General features: G+C 41.5%; 5 protein-coding genes across 6 annotated transcripts in view; all 5 read right to left on the bottom strand.

The window, feature by feature from the left end:
- Positions 1 to 707: 707 nt before the first annotated feature.
- Positions 708 to 14,461, bottom strand: LOC134179273 (uncharacterized). Of its 2 annotated transcripts, XM_062646131.1 has the most exons (11): positions 14,349 to 14,461; positions 13,777 to 14,294; positions 5,003 to 5,521; positions 3,657 to 3,811; positions 3,429 to 3,605; positions 3,216 to 3,360; positions 3,046 to 3,158; positions 2,873 to 2,991; positions 2,529 to 2,800; positions 1,507 to 1,826; positions 708 to 1,374 (listed from the first exon to the last, which is right to left on the bottom strand). In XM_062646131.1, the coding sequence occupies exons 2-11, from the start codon at positions 14,225 to 14,227 to the stop codon at positions 898 to 900; spliced, it is 2,748 nt and encodes a 915-aa protein (XP_062502115.1). In that variant the 5' UTR covers positions 14,228 to 14,294; positions 14,349 to 14,461; the 3' UTR covers positions 708 to 897. The 2 variants fall into 2 exon arrangements, with proteins under 2 accessions (XP_062502115.1, XP_062502116.1); XM_062646132.1 differs by lacking the exons at positions 13,777 to 14,294; positions 14,349 to 14,461 and adding an exon at positions 5,854 to 5,966.
- A 3,335-nt stretch (positions 14,462 to 17,796) lies between these two features.
- LOC134179274 (rab9 effector protein with kelch motifs-like) lies at positions 17,797 to 22,122 on the bottom strand. The gene is made up of 2 exons (XM_062646133.1): positions 21,962 to 22,122; positions 17,797 to 18,787 (listed from the first exon to the last, which is right to left on the bottom strand). The coding sequence occupies exons 1-2, from the start codon at positions 21,963 to 21,965 to the stop codon at positions 18,252 to 18,254; spliced, it is 540 nt and encodes a 179-aa protein (XP_062502117.1). The 5' UTR covers positions 21,966 to 22,122; the 3' UTR covers positions 17,797 to 18,251.
- On the bottom strand, positions 19,110 to 20,666 carry LOC134180354 (uncharacterized). The gene has a single exon (XM_062647493.1). It carries the CDS (start codon positions 20,633 to 20,635, stop codon positions 19,268 to 19,270), a length of 1,368 nt encoding a protein of 455 aa, XP_062503477.1. The 5' UTR covers positions 20,636 to 20,666; the 3' UTR covers positions 19,110 to 19,267.
- On the bottom strand, positions 20,656 to 21,850 carry LOC134180040 (uncharacterized). Its single transcript, XM_062647111.1, has 2 exons — positions 20,724 to 21,850; positions 20,656 to 20,662 (listed from the first exon to the last, which is right to left on the bottom strand). Exons 1-2 carry the CDS (start codon positions 21,668 to 21,670, stop codon positions 20,656 to 20,658), a joined length of 954 nt encoding a protein of 317 aa, XP_062503095.1. The 5' UTR covers positions 21,671 to 21,850.
- A 1,685-nt stretch (positions 22,123 to 23,807) lies between the features above and the next one.
- The window catches only part of LOC134180163 (lysosome membrane protein 2-like), a 10,498-nt gene continuing 9,738 nt past the window's right edge, over positions 23,808 to 24,567 (bottom strand). Inside the window, exon 11 of the mRNA XM_062647257.1 lies at positions 23,808 to 24,095. Within this exon, the coding sequence (XP_062503241.1) occupies positions 23,983 to 24,095 (113 nt within the window). The 3' untranslated portion in view covers positions 23,808 to 23,982. The remainder of the gene's footprint in view (positions 24,096 to 24,567) is intronic.

The raw sequence follows: 24,567 nt of genomic DNA, 5'->3' as shown, positions 1-24,567 counted from the left end.
AGATCTATTCCTTATAACAAGCCTGTTTAGATGGCCAAAAAAGCATGTCATGTAGCCTATCTTGCCCCATAACTGAAAATTTTGGGCGTGGCACATACCACGCCCCCACCCACATCAGGTCTCCCATAGCTACGCCACTGTCATAACAGTACAGTAGCCTATATAGACAACACATGCAGAAATATGCAACAACCATAACCCTGAGCCACATACCGTAAAACCAGAAATTCGTGTGACCCTAATGTTGTGCATTACTCCAAACGAATACTTCATAAACACTATGCGGTTTTAATTTGTGATATCAAGACGGCTACTCAGTATACTGGTAACAGTTTTATGTTGGCCAATCGGTTATCACCATAACAACAACTACAACAACAAAGGCTCTATGTATAGACGCTTGTTGTCTGTTCAACTTCATTTATAGGTGTGGGGAGAAAGAGATAATAATGGTTGTGTTTACTGTAGGGTTAGATCTTATGTCTAGACTAAGTATTAGTTGTGAACTCATAAACTTTGTGATGTAGCAGTAATGGATCACAGTTTGATGTTGGAAAATATTGACAGACAGACAGACAGACAAATAGGCAGACAGTCCATATCATCAATCATATAACATATTAACTACTTAAAATTTATTCTGTATACTATGCACTTAGGTATTAACTGCCTGTGTCCAAATAATAAGAGTGAACACAATACAGCAGATACACATAAACAATACATTTGCTTGTTCATCTGATCACAACACATCAATAGTCCATCACACTACAGTCATGCAGCAAGACAACTAACAAACAGTCAACTCGATAGCTACACATCGACAACATCTAATACTACAACAGACTCGTGCGACAACAATACAACTCATTGATATCAATGTTCTGTCTGTTCTGTTCACCATGGTTTCTCACACAGTGTCACCTTCTTTACTCCATCCGTCACTCCCTTCACCATACGTCGTGGACCACATCTCGTGTACTCCTCACTCCTCACAACTCTGTCGTTAACATTGAGAGCCTCGCTTGCCTTCATTCTAGTGCTGCCATCCTCATGAGCCATCTGACAACACACAACACGCAGATCCCACTGACGCACAGATCGCAGTTGTCTTGTTCTGTCTTCACGATTCCCTTGATATCCAGTAAACAATTCTCCCAGACTTACTCCCATACTGTACACGTCTGCTCTTTGGTTATTGGGTAAAGCGTTATTGGCCAATCTTTCTGGTGCAACATACAGTGTACTCATAGGACCCACTGACAGCGAGCCATCAGTAAAACGTGCAGCACCCAAGTCTCCTATCTTTGCTCTCATCACTGATGTGATGAGGATGTTTGTAGGACGAATATCGCCATGCAGAATAGGACGAGGCTACAAACATTAACAAATAAAAAACTAAAACCAAAACTTACAATTGAGAAATAGACAAGCAGATGAGCAAACATGCACACAAGCAAATACACAAACGGATGAACAATTAAACAACACGTACAGTCTGCTTACCAAATTGTGCAAATATGTGAGGCCACTCAAACAATCATGAGCAAGATCTGTCTGTTCTCTCAATGTCAAGTAGATGCCACTCACGTGTGCTGCTTCAATGACGTCTGACAATGAAGCCTGTAATAGTTCCATGATCAGACAGAATGGAGCATCCAGTTGACGAGTGACACCACACACGGCAGCAATATTGGGATGGTGTAATCTGGAAGAAACACACACTTCCTGTTCAAACAGACGTCTCTGGTAATGATCTCTTGCCAGTTCCTTGTGTAACAGTTTGACAGCCACTGGGCAGCCACGCCAGTAGCCAACACGAACAGCTGAACAACACATACAAACATCAAATATTACACAACATGATCAACACAACAGCACATAAATAAATATAAAACTAACTACACAAAAGTATGCCTTCAGTCCTGTATTCAATTTGAGTTTTATCAACAAGTAAGAAGTCTCCCACACTATCATATCCAACTTGATATTAACAAGAACAAGTGAGAAGCAACATCCATGACTTACATTTGTAGTTACTACTTCCCACCCTTAATCCTCACAACACATCATATGTCATTATACAATTAGATGGTAATTTACAAGCTGCACACTCAACCTCTACTCTGTATTCTTACACCAGCTAGAAGAGAGCATGTCTGGATACTTTGATAAGTCAAACAAGCAAATACGTACACTTGAATCATGCTTGATAACCATTTCAATGATCTGTCTCACTAGACAAATCTGGTTAATAAATGTGCAATAACTGTTTCTGTGATCAGTTATTGGCCATTCTAGAAATGTGACAAAGACATTGCAGCCTCCATCATTTAATCTGTACATCTATACAAATTCCCTTAGTAGCAAAATATGCACATGCACACACACTCACACACACACACACACACACACACACACACACACACACACACACACAAACACACACACAACCGTTCCACAATCTACTTGCAATTTCCTTTGGTTTCTCATTAAAAACACACATAAACAGAAAACATGTAACTCACATCCAAATGCTCCACTGCCTATTTCCTTATCACTCAGTTGTATGTCTTCTGCTGCAATGTTCAGCACCTCCTCGTTCTCCCTTACTCTTCTCTCTGCATCTTCACTTGCTGCCTCTGCATTTTTCAGCAATAAATCCATCTCTTCTACCCTTCGTTCCAGCTCTCTCTTCTCTTCTCTCATTCTATTCATTTCTCTCTGTCTCTCTTCTCTTTCACTGCGTAATTCTTTGTCTTTCTCCTCACACAAAGCTCTGGCTTCATCTCTTCTGCTCCTAAACAACAATAAACTGTACTGTATGTTTCCATTCATATAACACATCACTATCCATCACTCATTCACCAACCTTTCCACACTCAGCTGCACATTACACTCATCCTTTAATCGTTCGCTTTCATCTAGTCGACTCTGCAATTGTGAATTTCTTTCTGTGAGATGTCCAATTTGTTCCATTAATTGCCTTGTCTGTCACACAAATCATCAACCAACATGTTTTCATGTCTAACATGTGACTGTCACCTCTTGACTTGTCTCACCAGCAAGAGAGGCACTTGCTGACTCATGAGAAACAGCACGTACACCACTTCCCGCTGCTGGTAAACCATTATGAAGGACAGACGAATGACGAGGATCTAAACACAAAATGAGTTTATTATACACATGCTAGATATCAATCAACAGTCACTCACTCCACTGGTAGAAACATGGACTGGAGATAACAGAATAAGATGAGGAATAACCACCAAATACACTGATGGCTACCGTGTCATCTGATAGTGTAACACAACCAACAGAATGAGCACAGCGAGCAAACACATCACCATCAATCATAAGCTAACACAACACGACAATGACCAAACATCAATTCAAACTTTGTGTCCACACTCTCATTTCCTTCTCACCTTCTCACTGCTGCCTCTCATCACATCTATCATCCAACAGTCTTTCATAACACTTCCATCATATCCTCCCATCAGTAACACCTTAATCTCTTCATCTTTACAGCATATTGTACACATAGTGTGGTTACTTCTTGGTTGTGGCCACAATAGAGAAGATGGTGTGATGTGAGTCCACATCTACAAACAAATTACATGAAATACAAATAAACACCATCAACCACACACTACCTTTTTCTGCATATCGAATAACCACAAATCATTCAAATATTTCTGATCATCCACGCCGCCAAACAAGATGACTCTTTTCTCATCCACAGCTGTCAGTGTGTGAAGGGCACGTGGAGATGGTTCAGAACCAGTCACACACACTGGAGACCAACAATCTGAGACAAACACAGATTAGCAATGCAGGCAGACAAACACACACACACACACACACACACACACACACACACACACACACACACACACACACACACATGCACACACGCACGCACAGACCAGATCATTGGACATCGTCCTCTCCATACTAACATTTCATTTATATCAACTAGTAATTAAAGCAGTGTTTACACCCTCCATTCCACAGAATATAAGCCTTCTGAAAACCACAATAGAATTGTTGCAAAGAATTACAAATTTAGCCGCTATTTTCCTTTTAAGTACACTACTTGTAATATCTACATGATATCATCATGGTACATTCAATCATGATGCCTTGTCTTCAGTCAGTCGTGATGTCACCATCTCCTTGAGTGGCTTCAAGCCTTGGTGCCAAATTTTTGCTTTCTTGGTGCCCAAGACCAGCCACCACAGCACCAGTTGGCTACACCCCCAAATGTTCTATAACTATAAAAATAGTGCCCCATGGGGAAATACGGTACATGACAAGTAGCTTTAGGTCATGTGGCTTTGCCATACAAATCCAGCTTCACAAAATAGGACAGTTTTACGACTCCAACGTGTGAGTAATCACAGCACAGTATGACCTGCAATGTGTTAGCTACTGCAGTAAGCTCGTCTCCTCGTCTGCCATGATCAGTGACCACTGATCTGTTCCTGTAGTCCCCACAACAAAGAAATACCTGATATAAGTAACTACAAGTATCAATCATTTCACCACAACATCTAGCATCCTCACTTCTATGTTACACAAGAGATTGCTAACATGTAAGGAGTTGTTAATTAACACAATTGAAACAACTTTACTTCCACACCAATTGGCTGCACTTCAATATATTGACAAATAAAACCACGTGCCATAATTTCAAAATCTTAAAGCTGTCAACATTTTTACCCCACAAAAGTGTGAGAAAAAATAACATCTACCTTTACAGTAAATGACAGTGGTTAGCTGTATAATAAATACACAACTAACAAACAAACAAATTTGGCAAATACAAGCAACATTTAAAGTAACTTTGCAGTTGCAATAGTTACTGTCTTCACAAAATAGTAAACAAACTTGTGAAAAAGTCGTCTCATCTGACTTTGTTTAAGATGTTGTGCAAACAGTGTAAACTAAAATCTCCTACAAACTCATAACCAGCAACATATTCAATAACTCATCTCACCTGTCTCACCATCAAATGACCATAATTCATTGTTCCAACCATAACCTCTCATGGATCTATCCTCCTTGTATTCAGCTTGTGAATGTCGTCTGTCTGATGTCATTGGACCATGTCCACCCATCATTATAAGTTTGCCATTCACACAACACATTGCTGCTGTACTTCTTCCTGCAGGTTTTGTTCCTTCTATTTCCACTCTTCTCCACTTCATCTCCTCAATGTTCAATTTGTATAATTCATCTAATGTTCTATATGGTGATACACTAATCAATCCTCCATATGAATAGATGGTATTGCCAACTACAGCACTGCATGCTTCCTGACAAGGTGTTGGTGTGTCTTTAGCATCAGCAGTGTGAGCATCCCACACCCCAGATATCATGTTCACACTAAACAAGTTAACTCGAGAGTGAAAGACACCACGTGACTTAGTCTCTCCTCCCCAAACAAACATTTTCTCTCCTATTACAACACTCTCATGGTATGCTCTTCCATCTGGTGGAGATTTCAATGCTTGAGCTACAACAACACTTCATCATTGTCTCATACTGTGAAACCAACAAGTTGTGTGCTAAACACACTCATATGGTTTAGTGTAGTAAACAACTACAGAACTTGACAGAACAACAACAACAATGTTGATCAATTAATTAATATTAGATAATGTAGCAACTTACAATACACAAACACCTGCAATAACATACGATAATGACTTAAATATAAAACAGAATTTATTTTAAAATTTTGTATATTTTATTATTTAATTATTTAAATATAAAACAAAGAATACGTAGACATAACACGATGCTCTTCATAAAAACAACTGACGATTGTTTACAACAATAACTTACCGTTACCCATTCTTGTGCTTGACAAGATGTCGCTGAATCAGCGGGAAGTGAGAAGACTAACCGGCAGCACGATGAATATGTCGCGCAAGCGCAGTAGAACTGTAATCTCGAACCTCCAGACCAGAGAGCGCGAAACTCTTAAAGGAGAACTCTCACCAAATACTAAAGCTTGTTGAAAGAAAGATGCACGGCCTGGTATCTTCCTGCAGGAAACCTACGGTCCAGACAGCCACAGAAGCAGAGAATCGGCAACGAGTTGTTGAGACGATTCCCCGTATGTATCCAAAGTCGTCCTCTCTCGAAGCAACTACTTTAGGTTTTGGTTAATAAATCACAACTTGACACCATATGTCTCACAATCCTTACCTTGAAATGTGCACAGATATCGGTCTTCCTTGCGAACCAACAATTAGAGTTCCGCATACACTACATACGGGTACTAAACACGCCTACGCAAATAATTTCAATGCTTTATTTCTTCGTTACGGCAAACTTCTGCAGTAAACGGCTGCAAAGGGGTTGTGTTATAAAGTGACAGCTTTCATCTGAGAGATAGTTGATTTTGGTGAGAGTTCTCCTTTAGAGTCTGCTCGTGCGTACGGAACATTCATTTGGTAGGGTCCTGCATGTAGGTTCGGTCGCACACCACAACGTATTTGAAAGCTATGAGTCAAAGGGACGGGACGGCGAAGAAGTCACGTGACTTGCGAGGAGCGGTATACTAACGGGGTTCTATTTGCCCCAAATCTCTGTGGCTGCTGGCTATGTACGCCAAAAATGACCATATATGGGTGTCACGCTTCAGGAATGTATGGTATGCAAGCGCGTGACCAATCACGACGCATTATTCTTCTTTGTGTCGCACGCGAATGGCGTGCTACCAATGCCAAAACAATTGCTGCAGCACTAATACTCAGCACTAATATAATGAGAAAAAACATTGTGTATAATGCTTTTTGTATAATGCTTTTTATATAAAATGCCTAGTGAATAATGCAGCACTAATACGCAGCACTAATACGCAGCACTAATACGCAGCACTAATACGCAGCACTAATACGCAGCACTAATACGCAGCACTAATACGCAGCACTAATACGCAGCACTAATACGCAGCACTAACATAATGGTCCGAAACGCGAGGCATTATCACACAAGACTGCACTAATACGCAGCACTAACATAATGCTATTGGACCGAACTGCGAGGTCTCCGGGCGCGCAAGAGGGCCTGGTTGCTGATTCGGTGCTGAACCGCATGTACAGTACACTGTTTGAAGATGAGGATCTCAACCTGTTTCCTCGGGTACGTATGCAAGACTGATGTTGTCTACCTTTACTGGACACGTCGCAAGCTCTTTGTACATGTATCACTTTCTCTAGACTTGTAGCTACTGCGCGCATCACCAGGTAGCCGGTCAAGCGAGCTGCTAGACTACGTACCGCTCTAGTAGGCGAGTCCCTCTTCATGTTCTCTAACGAAAACTAGGAATGAGCAGTTGCGTGAAGGCTAGACCACCCGACCTAGTTGACGTGTACGTGCACGTCATGCACTAGTCACCAGCAGAGGGAATTGACTGCATTCTGCTCTCTGCATTGCACGTTCCAAGCACAATCGACTGGCTGCTCCGTCTCTACAACTGCACGAACTAAGTTTCCTAATTTAATGCTGGCTTGGATGGCATATTCAACGCAAATCTACGGATTGGCAGGAGAATTTTTTTCAAGGCAAGTTGCGCAGTTTTTGTTATCAGTTTTTATTAGCTTCAAGGTATTCTAAACTGTACTTAATTAGTAATAATTAATGAAGTGACTGCCTGCCAAGCCAAAGCTTGTTATAGTATATTAGGATGTAGCTTTTAATAAAGATATCAGATCAACAGACTTTCCTAGTGTGTATTTACTTGTAACATTATTTACAGTAATGCAGTTCAGTCACAGTTATACCTGACCTACCATGGGTGCAAATTTCATTATAGCTGACCTACCATGGGTGCTAATTTCATTATAACTGATTTACCATGGGTGCTAATTTCAAAGTGGTTTAATTGGCTTGACTGTTGACATGTCCTCTCTTAACTTTAAATGTATGCATATTATTTCTCACACATGGAATGGAAATTGGTAGACCGCACATAGACAGAATGGATTTTCTACAATAGGAGGAAAGATGAAAAATGTGAATAGAAAATATTTGCAAATGGCATTAATTAATAAGCAAAGTGCTGCTGGCCTTTTGGCCTCTTTAACTTATAAATGCAACCCCTGATGACACTTCTGAAAGATACTGCTGTGAGTGTGCTCAAGCAGCCTGAATGTTTAAATTAACTTAAATTAAACTAATGAAAAAGCAAACAGATGTGCTCTAAAGCAACTATCAAGAACTACAGCAAAACCTCTTAATTTAACACCTTTTCAATTTCCCGCTTACTACTAAGTCAAGTGCCACAGCTGAGTGCAATTAGTTATGTCAGTTAGATTACGCCAAAACCACCAAGGCCAAACTCCAAAGCCATGGTAAAAGTAGTCTGGAACGAATCATAATCCTCATGTACTACTGGGAAATAAAGAGCTGGTATGCACGTCGAAGCCATTGGCATGGTTGCTGTTCTATTGCCGTCTTCTAAATACTGCACTGAAATTAAAGTAGATGGTGGTAGCTGCTGAACAGTTTCAACTGCAGCTGCATACTGCAGGATAGTTGCCATGTTGGAAATTAGTCTATCAAGTTTGATAGTGTAGTATTGCACTTACGGTTTTGGACAACAATTTCTTTGTCGTTACTTAAGAATTGCTGGGAAAATATCTCGGCTCTTGCCTGTGCTTCTGTCGCTGTCCTATTAATATTCAGTATTTCTTGCATTCTAAGAAGGTAGGGTTTATGTCAGAAGAACACCTGAAGTATGTAGACTAAAAACTCACTTCTCCAATGTCAAGTGTGTTTCTAGGAACACAAGAAGATACGGCATACATTGTCTTTTGGACTATCTCAGTATGTAGATACGCGTGAGACGAACTCGAAGTGATGGGTACGCACGAGAAGGGGTCAAATGCGTGAGAGTTGAAATATCTAGATGGGCCTAGGCTAGTGCTTGCTCAATCTCATAATGCTAAAGATACGCAACTGAACTTGTGTGAAGTTTGCACGATGCTAATGCCTCGCAGTTCGGTCCAATATCACAATGCATTATGCGTAAACACAGTGCAGTCTTGTGTGTTAATGCCTCGCGTTTCGGACCATTATGTTAGTGCTGCGTATTAGTGCTGCGTATTAGTGCTGCGTATTAGTGCTGCGTATTAGTGCTGCGTATTAGTGCTGCGTATTAGTGCTGCGTATTAGTGCTGCGTATTAGTGCTGCGTATTAGTGCTGCGTATTAGTGCTGCGTATTAGTGCTGCGTATTCGTGCTGCATTATTCACTAGGCATTTTATATAAAAAGCATTATACAAAAAGCATTATACACAATGCATTATGCATAATGCATTATACACTATATTTTTTCTCATTATATTAGTGCTGAGTATTAGTGCTGCAGCAATTGTTTTGGCATTGGTAGCGCGCCATACACGCGGCAACGAGAAACAATGGCCGGGCAGCCAATCACTACGCGCTTTGCGACATGAGAGAACATCTAGCCAGAAAGACGTCAATTTTGATCAGAAACAACAGAAACGTTGTAGTTCAAGTAGCGCTACCTGAAAATCTACGAGCATCCAATCTTGCTGCCGTAGTATGCACAAACGTGAAGAGTAGTACGCGTTGTACGTACGGGACTTTCTTGCTAACGCGCGTCGCCAATTACCGATACCGTAGCTAATGTACGTAAATTGATACAATATGTATTTATATAGACAGTTTAGATTGTAAAAGCGATACACAAAGACATACAGAATTTATAACTATAGCTTTAGAAAATTTAGAAGTGTGACCAAATCTTGTAGAGTAGCTAGAGTTCAGTAACAAGTTACGAGTGAGGAAAATCAATTTTGGGTAGGAATAGTACAACTCTACATATACAGTAACTAGAAAATTAAATTAACAGTTATAGTATTTATCGTTACATTAATTATTATGTTTTATGCATGTTACATATTGTCTAGATGAGCTTTAGTACGGTATACTAGAATAATACTACATGTATTTCAGTATATGGAAGACAGCACTCTGCGTACGTACACGAGACTGGTCGGGGGAAAGGTAAATTTGCTCCACTCCGGATAGAAGCTACTCCCAATGAGTATTGATTCATAGCTTTCATATGAAGCGACGCTCGACGGAGGTTCACGCATTACTAGTATAGTACATCATATTGTTGTACACGTACAGCAGTATTCAAGACAATGTCATCACAAGTATCCATCAAGTCATCAACTATAACAATTCTATTGGCCATGTTGCAATTCTATTACAATAATTCAACAGCAAAACTCGGCCAATACAGAGACAAAGAGCAAACGCAGCTATATTTGTATGTATTACATGTCGTGTTGTCTGGCCCTTCACTTCCACGAGCATTGAACCAGCTGCCACCCATGCAGTTGCAATATCTTTTATTTTATATTTAACACCCAACTACACATGCTGCTGCTTCTGACTGCATCTAATCTTTAACTTTCTGGCTTTTTCAATTTGTCTAGCATGTCTGCAAAAGTGTCAACTGCATGATCTAGATCTATTCCTTATAACAAGCCTCTTTTGATAGGCAAAAACTCAAGTCATGTAGCCTATCTTGCCCCATGACTGAAATTTTGGGGTGTGGCACGTACCCATACCACGCCCCACCCATATCAGGTCTCCCATAGCTATGCCACTGTCGTAACAGTACAGTAGCCTATAGACAACACATGCAGAGATAAGCAGCAACCATAACCCTGAGCCACATACTGTAAAACCAGAAATTCGTGTGACCCTAATGTTGTGCAAATTTACTCCAAACGAATACTTCATAAACACTATGCCGTTTTAATTTGTGATATCAAGACAGCTGCTCAGTATACTGGTAACAGTTTTATGTTGGCTAATCGGTTAGCACCATAACAACAACTACAACAACAAAGGCTCTATGTATAGACGCTTGTTGTCTGTTCAACTTCATTTATAGGTGTGGGGAGAAAGAGATAATAATGGTTGTGTTTACTGTAGGGTTAGATCTTATGTCTAGATTAGGTATTAGTTGTGAACTCGTGAACTTTGTGATTTAGCAGTGATGGATCACAGTTTGATGTTGGAGAATACCGACAGACAGTCCATATCATCATGCATATAACATATTGATTATTTAAAATCTATTCTGTATACTATCCGCTTAGATATTAGCTGCCCGTGACCAAATAATAAGAGTGAACACAATACAACAGATACACATAAACAACACATTTGCTTGTTCATCTGATCACAACACATCAATAGTCCATCACACTACAGTCAGGCAGCAAGACAACTAACAAACAGTCAACTCGATAGCTACACATCGACAACATCTAATACTAAGAGAGACTCGCGCGACAACAATCCAACTCATTGGTATCAACGTTCTGTCTGTTCTGTTCACCATGGTTTCTCACACAGTGTCACCTTCTTTACTCCATCCGTCACTCCCTTCACCATACGTCGTGGACCACATCTCGTGTACTCCTCACTCCTCACAACTCTGTCGTTAACATTGAGAGCTTCACTTGCCTCCATTCTATTCCTGGCATCCTCGTGAGCCATCTGACAACACACCACACGCAGATCCCACTGATGCACAGATCGCAGTTGTCTTGTTCTGTCTTCACGATTCCCTTGATATCCAGTAAACAATTCTCCCAGACTTACTCCCATACTGTACACGTCTGCTCTTTGGTTGTTCGGTAAAGCGTTATTGGCCAATCTTTCTGGTGCAACATACAGTGTACTCATAGGACCCACTGACAGTGAGCCATCAGTAAAACGTGCAGCACCCAAATCTCCTATCTTTGCTCTCATCACTGATGTGATGAGGATGTTTGTAGGACGAATATCACCATGCAGAATAGGACGAGGCTACAAACATTAACAAATAAAAACTAAAACCAAAACTAACAATTGAGAAATAGACAAGCAGATGAGCAAACATGCACACAAGCAAATACACAAACGGATGAACAATTAAACAACACGTACAGTCTGCTTACCAAATTGTGCAAATATGTGAGGCCACTCAAACAATCATGAGCAAGATCTGTCTGTTCTCTCAATGTCAAGTAGATGCCACTCACGTGTGCTGCTTCAATGACGTCTGACAATGAAGCCTGTAATAGTTCCATGATCAGACAGAATGGAGCATCCAGTTGACGAGTGACACCACACACGGCAGCAATATTGGGATGGTGTAATCTGGAAGAAACACACACTTCCTGTTCAAACAGACGTCTCTGGTAATGATCTCTTGCCAGTTCCTTGTGTAACAGTTTGACAGCCACTGGGCAGCCACGCCAGTAGCCAACACAAACAGCTGAACAACACATACAAACATCAAATATTACACAACATGATCAACACAACAGCACATAAATAAATATAAAACTAACTACACAAAAGTATGCCTTCAGTCCTGTATTCAATTTGAGTTTTATCAACAAGTAAGAAGTCTCCCACACTATCATATCCAACTTGATATTAACAAGAACAAGTGACAATCAACAACCTTGACTTACATTTGTAGTTACTGTACTTCCCAACTTTAATCCTCACAACACATCATATGTCATCATACAATTAGATGGTAATTTACAAGCTGCACACTCAACCTCTACTCTGTATTCTTACACCAGCTAGAAGAGAACATGTCTGGATACTTTGATAAGTCAAACAAGCAAATACGTACTCTGTCCATCTGCACAACCTCCTTTAGTATTAACTGATGCGCGCGTGCTCACACACACAGGACAAACGTCAAGCTCTCCATGTCATTCGACGTCGACATTAAGGTCAGTTGCAGAGATAGCTCACACTGCCTCTAGAGACAAGGCCTCCATGCACGACAAAGACATTACAGCCTCCATAATTTAATCGGTACATCTATACAACCTTCTTTAATAGCAAAATTTAGTAGCTACACAACTCCCAAGCAAAAGATGCACGCGCACGCGTACGTGCATGCGTGCGCGCACGTGCATGCGTGCGCGCACACACACACACACACACACACACACACACACACACACACAATGGGCAAATGTTCAATTCTTCACACCAGTGTCGTCCCTAACAGGACAGTTCTGAAAATAGCTCCCTTACCTTGATGCACTACGTAGAGTCTTTGGCCCAGAGCTAACGACCCACCTGGAGCTTGGGCAGAGCATCCAGGGGCACTGGCTATGGTGCAGCTCTAGGACTGGACACCAAGACCCACATGTACCCGTCTGCTGCAGGATGTTATTTTGCTAAGCCAGAGGTCTTGTCTACCTCCAGTCAATGACAAGACACTCATGAGTCGAGAAAAGCAATCGTGTGTGAGTTTCTTGAGCAAAGAAATGCCATAGCTCACCATCACTCAGTGTGTGTGTGTGTGTGTGTGTGTGTGTGTGTGTGTGTGTGTGTGTGTGTGTGTGTGTGTGTGCGAGCGCACGCACGCACGCGCATGCATGTTTGTGTCTGTCTGTCTATGTGTGTCTATCTGTCTGTCTGTGTGTTTTTGTCTCTGTGTGTGCATTGTGACTTGAACTTGCAACATTGATGTGCTCACTCTACAAGATGACTCTCTAACCAACTGAGCTAGAACACCACAAATGCACGTACACATGCCCACGCACACGCACACACACACACACACACACACACACACACACACACACACACACACACACACACACACACACAAGACACAACCTTTCCAGTCTTCTTGCAATTTCCTTTGGTTTCTCATTAAAAACACACATAAACACAAAACATGTAACTCACATCCAAATGCTCCACTGCCTATTTCCTTATCACTCAGTTGTATGTCTTCTGCTGCAATGTTCAGCACCTCCTCGTTCTCCCTTACTCTTCTCTCTGCATCTTCACTTGCTGCCTCTGCATTTTTCAGCAATAAATCCATCTCTTCTACCCTTCGTTCTAGCTCTCCCTTCTCTTCTCTCATTCTATTCATTTCTCTCTGTCTTGCTTCTCTTTCACTATGTAAACTATCAATAGCTTTCTGTTTGTAATACAACTGTGTCTGCTGATTGCTCGTCTCCTCCTTCAGTCTCTCCACTTCATGTTGCAGACTTTGCCTTTCATCAATCAATTCTTCAATCTGTTTGTCTTTCTCCTCACACAAAGCTCTGGCTTCATCTGTTCTGCTCCTAAACAACAATAAACTGTACTGTACGTTTCCAGACAGTACAGTACAGTTTTCGTTCGCTATCATCTAGTCGACTCTGCAATTGTGAATTTCTTTCTGTGAGATGTCCAATTTGTTCCATTAATTGCCTTGTCTGTCACACAAATCATCAACCAACATGTTTTCATGTCTAACATGTGACTGTCACCTCTTGACTTGTCTCACCAGCAAGAGAGGCACTTGCTGACTCATGACAAACAGCGCGTACACCAGTTCCTGCTGCTGGTAAACCATTATGAAGGACAGACGAATTACGAGGATCTAAACACAAAATGAGTTTATTATACACATGGTAGATATCAATCAACAGTCACTCACTCCACTGGTAGAAACGTGGACTGGAGGTAACAGAATGATACGAGGAATAACCACCAAATACACTGATGGCTACTGTGTCATCTGATAGTGTAACACAACCAACAGAATGAGCATAGCGAGCAAACACATCACCATCAATCATAAGCTAACACAACACGTCAATGACCAAACATCAATTCAAACTTTGTGTCCACACTCTCATTTCCTTCTCACCTTCTCACTGCTGCCTCTCATCACATCTATCATCCAACAGTCTTTCGTAACACTTCCATCATCTCCTCCCATCAGTAACACCTTAATCTCTTCATCTTTACAGCATATTGTACACATAGTGTGCTGACTTCTTGGTTGTGGCCACAATAGAGAAGATGGTGTGATGTGAGTCCACATCTACAAACAAATTACATGAAACACAAATAAACACCATCAACCACACACTACCTTTTTCTGCACATCCAATAACCACAAATCATTCAAACATTTCTGACCATCATAGCCACCAAACAAGATGACTCTTTTCTCATCCGCAGCTGTCAGTGTGTGAAAAGCACGTGGAGATGGTTTAGAACCAGTCACACACACTGGAGACCAACAATCTGATCAAGATAAACACAGATTAGCAATACATGCACGCACACACACACACCAGATCATCAGACATTGCCTTCTCTATACTAACATTTCATTGATATCAACTAGTAATTGACACCCTCGATTCCACAGAATATAAGCCTTCTCAAAACCACAATAGAATTGTCACAAACAAATTTAGCCGCTATTTTCCTGTTAAGTACACTACTTGTAGTATCTACATGATATCATCATGTACATTCAATCATGATGCCTTGTTTTCAGTCACAATCGTGATGTCACCATCTGCTTGAGTGGCTTCAAGCCTTGGTGTCAAATCTTTGCTTTCTTGGTCCCCAAGACCAGCCACAACAGCACCAGTTGGCCAACCCTGAATGTTTTATAACTACGAAAAATAATGCCCCATGGGGAAATACGGTACATGACAAGTAGCTTTAGCTCATGTGGCTTTGCCGTACAAATCCAGCTCCACAAAATAGGACAGTTTTACGACTCCCACGTGTGAGTAATCACAGCACAGTACCACCTGCAATGTGTTAGCTACTGCAGTAAGCTCGTCTCCTCGTCTGCCGTGATCAGTGACCACTGATCTGTTCCTGTAGTCCCCACAACAAAGAAATTCCTAAAATAATATGGGTGCTCATTGCATTCCCACCTGTGCGAGCGAGGGTGCAGAGTGAAATTTCACAACAACGTCAGCTCTTTTAAGTCAATGGTGTTTTTTGTTCGAAAGCTGCCACAAAACTGATTACTCTTTAAACAATTTAAGGTGTGAAGTACAGTACTATGAGTCTAACCGTAATCAATATTTCACTCAGCTACATTTCTAGGGAGCGGCTGTTGGCAAGCGAAATATTTCAATGCAATTTCAGTCACAAAACATCGGCCACAGCTACCGAGATGGCATCGGCCAGGTGCACGGGTAGATTAGCTACATATTGCTGAATGCACTCGATGGACAGCAAATCAGTTTTGTTAGAAACAGCTTCGTACAATTAATAAACCCTTTACTGTCGTAAGTGACTTGTTTTCTTTAAATTTCTTTAAACTGTGTATTTTGCGCGCTTCCTTCAGTGAATGGTGTCTAGCGATGACGTCACATGAAGTGTCACAGTTGGTTACGTAAATCAATAGTCAAGCTAACGGAGAAGCGCCTACCCAACGGTGTAGACGTGTAAACTATACTGTTTCTTCAATTCGCTGGTGGAGTGGGTAATTAGGAGTGGTGCGCAATGCACAGTAAAACGTGCATGCTTAACAGTAAGTGAGCAATGTTTCCATGGCGATGTTAGCAGTTGTTACATCAGGTAATTATTATTATTAGCTAACAGCATTAACTGTCACAAAAACAGTTATTACACAATTAATTCAGACGCTCTACAAGTTAAAACGCTGCTTACGCCTAATTCCATCTTGTTGCCATAGCAATAATCACAGAGTGACGTCACATAACGTGAAGTGTCAATTGTTTAAACCCATCGAGAAAACCAAACAATTATTCAAAACTATCAAATTGTAACAGCTGTCCCCTGGGTGTAGGGGTGGTGAAACGCAGTCACTTAAGTGAGCATAGTTTCCATAGAAACATCTCTAGTGATGACGTCACATGACGTAAACTATTGTATGTTTACTTTCTTCAAAACTAGCAAAGAATGATTCGAATTTATCAATTCCTAAACGATTCTCTGGGGCAGGGCTGGTGGTGCACGGACGGACACACGGACACACACTCAGTGTACCCCTTTGACGCATTAGAGAAAACTCACTCGTTTCGCTTGCTCGCAAAATATAAGTACAGTGAAACCTGTACTATGCGACCACCTGTGGGACCCAGGGGTATCGGTCGCTTAGGACAGGTGGTCGCTTAGTAGAGGAAACCTTGCGCTTCCACACACCTATAGCCCTGCATTCCAGACCACCACGACACGGAACTTACAAAGTGCTAAACGTCTCGTTTCTTGTTTTGTGCAATGTAAATACTGTTTTTCGTCCATGTGGTTACAGACTGTTCAAATCAAAGCTAGCTACTGTGACAGGAAAAAGAAACTGGATAGAGTTTGCTGCTGCCTGGCTTCCAAACTCATCTTCTGCACCACACTTTCCAGCTTTGCAACCAAATCCAGCATTTTCTGATCAATTTTGATGAGTAAAAACTGGAATAGGTCATGCACGAGCTCTACGGCTTGTTTGTAAGTTTGAACTCGAATTTGAGGTGGATCATAATCATCATCATCTTCAGTGTCACTTGTGTCAATGCCATGTTGTCCAGCGTCTACGACATCTGCCTGCCACTTGCCTGCTATCTGCCTCGCTGAGATTCCTTTCTCAGACAGCTGAATAACCTTTACCCGGTCACCTAGACTCAGAACTTTTAGCGACATCATGCAAGCAAGAATTGATTTGGGATACAAGTGTACCGCACGTGTGTCGGCAACACCTCTGAGAGGTTGGAATGTGTAATCAAGACAAAAAATGTACATTGTGGTCGCTTAGAAGAGGTGTTAATTGCTGTAGGGTCTTTGGATTAGCGGTCGTTGGTCGCGTTGGGCAGGTGGTCGCTTAGTACAGTAGCTATTGTATGGGACAACGTTCCGTGCCAGGCAGATGCGGTCACTAAAGACAGGTGGTCGCTAAAGACAGGTGGTCGCTGAGAGAAGGTGGTCGCTGATACAGGTTTCACTGTAACTACAAGTATGAATCATTTCACCACAACATCTAGCATCCTCACTTCTATGTTACACAAGAGATTGCTAACATGTAAGGAGTTGTTAATTAACACAATTCAAAAACTTTACTTCAACATCCATTGGCTGCACTTCAATATATTGACAAATAAAACCACGTGCCATAATTTCAAAATCTTAAAGCTGTCAACATTTTACCCCACAAAAGTGTGAGAAGAAATAACATCTACCTTTACAGTAAATGGCAGTGGTTAGCTGTATAATAAATACACAACTAACAAACAAACAAATTTGGCAAATACAAGCAACATTTAAAGTAACTTTGCAGTTGCAATAGTTACTGTCTTCACAAAATAGTAAAAAAACTTGTGAAAAAGTCGTCTCATCTGACTTTGTTTAAGATGTTGTGCAAACACTGTAAACTAAAATCTCCTACAAACTCATAACCAGCAACATATTCAATAACTCATCTCACCTGTCTCACCATCAAATGACCATAATTCATTGTTCCAACCATAACCACTCCTGGATGGATTCTCCTTGTATTCAGCTTGTGAATGTCGTCTGTCTGATGTCATTGGACCATGTCCACCCATCATTATAAGTTTGCCATTCACACAACACATTGCTGCTCCACATCTTCCTGCAGGTTTTGTTCCTTCTATTTCCACTCTCCTCCACCTCATCTCCTCAATGTTCAATTTGTATAATTCATCTAATGTTCGAAATGGTGATACACTAATCACTCCTCCATATGAATAGATGGTATTGCCAACTACAGCACTGCATGCTGATTCACAACGTGTTGGTTTGTCTTTAGCATCAGCAGTGTGAGCATCCCACACCCCAGATATCATGTTCACACTAAACAAGTTAACTCGAGAGTGATAGACACCAAGTGACTGAGTCCTTCCTCCCCAAACAAACATTTTCTCTCCTATTACAACACTCTCATGGCCTGCTCTTCCATCTGGTGGAGATTTCAATGCTTGAGCTACAACAACACTTCATCATTGTCTCATACTGTGAAACCAACAAGTTGTGTGCTAAACACACTCATACGGTTTAGTGTAGTAAACAACTACAGAACTTGACAGAACAACAACAACAATGTTGATCAATTAATTAATATTAGATAATGTAGCAACTTACAATACACAAACACATGCAATAAGATACGATAATGACTTAAATATAAAACAGAATTTATTTTAAAATTTTGTATATTTTATTATTTAATTATTTAAATATAAAACAAAGAATACGTAGACCAGCCATGGCCAAGGTGATGAAGGCCAGGGGCCGATTTAGGAAGCGCTAGGCTTGACAGGGGCCACAAAGAATCAATTACGCATGATTATCAGATAGCATGATGAAGTAACTTGGTTTCAAGCAGTTAATGATATATCTAATAATTGAATTCTTCTTACTCTAGACGATGTCAACACAATAGCAAGTGAATTCGTCTTTAACACTAGACGCTATCCACAATATCTTCAAACGGGAAAGATGAAAGAGTTCTAGGGTCCAGGAAAACTGCTAACCGACTTTGCAGATTATCCCCGCTTAATCTTGTAGCACACTTGTCCTTTGTCAGATTCATGCACGAAAATCCACGTTCGCATTCCACCGTATCCGGACTCATACACATAAGTGTAATGGCCAGCAATCCAAATTGGTCGTATTCTGGCATCTGCGCCAATCTGCAAAAGAAGGTATCAGGCTGCTTTTCGCAGTGAAGATAGACGTAATCAACCGAATCATCATTTCTGTATACGCTATACTGCCTATTGGCAACAGCAGCAGCAACACTGTTCTTGCAGTACCTCCTTACCACTGCCTCTATGTCGCATCTGGAGTGCTTGCGATTTGCAGGACAGAGAAAGCTCAGGTTTTTGATAACAAAATCCAGTTCTGGAAAACGGGCATCAAGTGATCTGCCAATAGCAGCCGTGAAGTTGAAAATATTATTCATCACTTCATGCAACTGACCAAAAGAAAGCTGACCGGATGAAATTGCTTGCTCTTTGAATTTAATAAACTCCTTACAGTCATAGTCTATGTTGTCGACGTCCGACTCCGTTCGGACGTTACCTTCCTGCATACCATCATCAACTTCATGAAGTATAGGCTCAAGAAATGTCTTCTTAAAGCCATCTATTTTCTGATAGGATGTGAAAAGGTCTTGGTCTTTCTTTTGGAGTTGAGTGTTGATGCTGGCTAATATCGGGAGACGGCCACGAAGGAAGTACAGGTACAATTGAAACGCGGGGTCCACTAGCCCATCATACAGCTCTTGTAGTTTTGCACGCTCACTGAGTCGAATTGAGGTGGTATGCGCCTGTAGCTCAAAATAAGATACAATTTCTGGCAGGAGATCTGTAAATCTTTGAACACAGTCATTTAGAGACAACCACCTTACCCTGTGGTATGCCACCAGTTGCTGATATTCATGCTCATTGTCACTCATTTCAATGATGGCTGTTAGTTTCTCTTTGCGCACATGGCTGTTTTTGAAGTGGTTCATGACGGCATCTACAGTACTGTGCACATTGCTTGGTAGTCTTTCTAGTCCACTCTTTGCTCCTAATACCTGCCTGTGCACAATGCAATGCTGAAGGAAGATGTCTTGATTGTAGTTTCTTCTTAGGTGTCCTGATACCCCTCTTCCCTCCGATCTCATCACTGAAGCTCCATCACTGGAGAAGGACACCAACTTCTCCTTCGGTAGATGTTCAGTTTCCACAAACTGGTCGAAAGTCTGAAACAAGTTCTCAGCGTTCGGGCTGCCTTCAATCCTTAATATAGCCAAGAATCTTGTTGCAATGTGACATGCCTGCATGTCAACATATCTGCAGTAAATTATTGCCTGTGCGAAGCCCCCTTTGTCTGTACTTTCATCCATCTGAATTCCCCAACATGGTGATGACTTGATATTTCTTATATTCTCTTTCTGAATAACATCAGCTATTTTAGTAACACGACGTGTGAGTGTCTGCCTACTTCTTGGCATGCCTTTGAAGACTTTGGACTCTACATCGCATGACTGTGCCCACTCAGCGATAGCTTCTCCAAAACTGAGTGGCTTGTGATGCTTTACAAGAGTATAGGACAGCTTGTATGAGGCCATCTGTGTCAAATTGGTTGAGTTGAATGTTTTTACAAACGCCCGCTGCATTTGCTCCCTCTTCTGCTTCGATTGCTTCAAGAAAATTTCCCTTTTCTTATTACTCCATGCTATAGTATCGGAGTGATGCCGTTCATAATGTCTCTTTAGGCTATACTTCTTTACAGTCTCGATTGTCTTGTTACACTTCAGGCAGATGCAAGTATTGCTTTTGTTGTCATACAGTACGAGGTACGCTGTTTCCCATTCAGAGTGCCAAATACGTCTGCAGTCACCTGGCTTCCTACGATTCCGAGGTCGTCCTGAGTCTGACTTTGAGCCAGGGTGGGTCTCACCTGACCCCGTCAAAATCGAGCAAACAGACTCAGCATCAGAAAGGCGACAGGATTTGGCTGGTGGACCTTCGCAATCAGAATCTGAAAACCTCGAAACTGGTGGTGCTGTCGCGGCCACAGAGCTGGACTCCGAGTCTTCACAGTCATCTGATTGGTCTTTTAGTAATGGTGACAATGGTTTCGATCTCGATTCTGACCATTCACCATGATGATCATCATTGTGTTGACTGATGGTGTGACTGCCAGTCCTGGAACTGCTGCTAGCGTTGCTGACTTGCATTTCTGCCTGTTGCCGCGACGGCGGTGGGGGTAGAGATTGCGGTGGAGAATCAGCATATCGAACAGATCTTGGCAAATACTCTGCAGTCCTCGACGCACCGCCCCGACGGAACATCCTCCATGGGTCCTGATTCATGTCTGTAGATCTGATCGACCCAAGAACAAAACGAGAGTGACTATATCCGGGTCCCGGCTAGCCTCGAATTTCCATTTCTGCTTCGACCGTAGATAGCGTAAGTGCGCAACTTGCCAAGGTGCCATGATCGTATAAAGTTAAACCCTGGGGAAGCTGGCTGAGGGGCCGCGCAAAACTTGCTGGGGGCCGCATGCGGCCCCGGGGGCCGCATTTGGCCATGGCTGGTAGACACAACACGATGCTCTTCATAAAAACAACTGACGATTGTTTACAACAATAACTTATCGTTACCCATTCTTGTGCTTGACAAGATGTCGCTGAATCAGCGGGAAGTGAGAAGACTAACCGACAACACGATGAATGTCGCGCAAGCGCAGTAGAACTCTAACCTCGAACCTCCAGACCAGAGAGCGCGAAACTCTTAGAGGAGAACTCTCACCAAATACTAAAACTTGTTGAAAGAAAGATACAAGGCCTGGTATCTTCCTGCAGGAAACCTACGGTCCAGACAGCCACAGAAGCAGAGAATCGGCAACGAGTTGTTCAGACGATTCCCCGTATGTACGCAAAGTCGTCCTCTCTCGAAGCAACTACTTTAGGTTTTGGTTAATAAATCACAACTTGACACCATATGTCTCACAATCTTTACCTTGAAATGTGCACAGATATCGGTCTTCCTTTCTGTTGTATAGCTCACCAGCCGTAATACTACTCCGCTGTAGTCTAGGCTAAGTATATCGCGTATACCGACTCAGTGGACCGGTTATACCAGAATCTATTCTGCTACAGTGAACGACACGTACTCTACTGCACAAGTGCACTCAACGCTAGTTATCGCTAGACTAATATAACACATACACAAACCGCAGTCACACCTAAAGCGCACGCTCGCTATACCACACTTGCTAACCAACAACCAGAGTTACGCATACATCACATACGGGTACTAAACACGCCTACGCAAATAATTTCAATGCTTTATTTCTTCGTTACGGTAAACTTCTGCAGTAAACGGTTGCATAAGGTTGTGTCATGAAGTGACAGCTTTCATTTGAGAGATAAATGATTTTGGTGAGAGTTCTCCTATAAAGTCTGTGCGTGCGTACGGAACATTCATTTGGTAGGGTCCTGCGTTCGGTCGCACAACACTGAACAGTAACGTATTTGAAAGCTACGAGTCAAAGGGAAGGGACGGCGAAGAAGTCACGTGACTTGCGAAGAGCGGTATACTAACGGGGTTCTATTTGCCCCAAATCTCTGTGGCTGCTGGCTATGTACGCCAAAAAATGACCATATATGGGTGTCACGCTTTAGGAATGTATGGTATGCAAGCGCGTGACCAATCACGACGCATTATTCTTCTTTGTGTCGCACGCGGCAACGAGAAACAATGGCCGGGCAGCCAATCACTACGCGCTTTTCGACATGAGAGAACATCTAGCCAGAAAGACGTCAATTTTGATCAGAAACAACAGAAACGTTGTAGTTCAAGTAGCGCTACCTGAAAATCTACGAGCATCCAATCTTGCTGCCGTAGTATGCACAAACGTGAAGAGTAGTACGCGTTGTACGTACGGGACTTTCTTGCTAACGCGCGCTGCCAACTACCGATACCGTAGCTAATATACGTAAATTGATACAATATGTATTTATATAGACAGTTTAGATTGTAAAAGCGATACACAAAGACATACAGAATTTATAACTATAGCTTTGGAGAATTTAGAAGTGTGACCAAATCTTGTAGAGTAGCTAGAGTTCAGTAACAAGTTACGAGTGAGGAAAATCAATTTTGGGTAGGAATAGTACAACTCTACATATACAGTAACTAGAAAATTAAATTAACAGTTATAGTATTTATCGTTACATTAATTATTATGTTTTATGCATGTTACATATTGTCTAGATGAGCTTTAGTACGGTATATTAGAATAATACTACATGTATTTCAGTATATGGAAGACAGCACTCTGCGTACGTACACGAGACTGGTCGGGGAAAAGGTAAATTTGCTCCACTCCGGATAGAAGCTACTCCCAATGAGTATTGATTCATAGCTTTCATATGAAGCGACGCTCGACGAAGGTTCACGCATTACTAGTATAGTACATCATATTGTTGTACACGTACAGCAGTATTCAAGACAATGTCATCACAAGTATCCATCAAGTCATCAACTATAACAATTCTATTGGCCATGTTGCAATTCTATTACAATAATTCAACAGCAAAACTCGGCCAATACAGAGACAAAGAGCAAACGCAGCTATATTTGTATGTATTACATGTCGTGTTGTCTGTATGAATGTTTGCTACACGTCTTGAGTAGATAGACGTGGCAATGAGGAAAGAGGCTCATAACCTCGTTTTCTGCTGCGGAACATCCAATAGCCCAACAAGATGACAGACACAGCAGTCATAGCACCTTTATCATACAATCACACAATAGCATCAAAACAACTTAACAACTGGATGAAGTAGACTAGTAAGATATTGAGATGTACAGATAGCTAATGGTTTATTATATAATTAATGAAAAGTATGATACAGTACAGTAACACTTACATACATTAATATTGGAAATACATCCGTGTGTGTTATACTGTTGCATAAATACATAGATATACGTAACTGTGTGTGTGTGTGCGTGCGTGTGTGTGTGTGTGTGTGTGTGTGTGTGTGTGTGTGTGTGTGTGTGTGTGTGTGTGTGTGTGTGTGTGTGTGTCTTAATTTCTGTCTGTCTGAGTGTAATTCTTTCTGTCAATCTGTCCGTCTGTCTGTATGTTTGTCTGATCGTCCGTCTGCATGTCTGTCTGCCTGTGTTTCTTCCTTCCTTTCTTAATTTCCTTCCTTCCTTCCTTCCTTCCTTCTTTCTTTCTTTCTTTCTTCATTCATTT

The sequence above is a fragment of the Corticium candelabrum genome, chromosome 5 (assembly GCF_963422355.1).
Source record: "Corticium candelabrum chromosome 5, ooCorCand1.1, whole genome shotgun sequence".
NCBI lineage: Eukaryota > Metazoa > Porifera > Homoscleromorpha > Homosclerophorida > Plakinidae > Corticium > Corticium candelabrum.
Note: the sequence above shows the minus strand (reverse complement) of the source record. Positions and strands in the feature narration are given on the sequence as shown.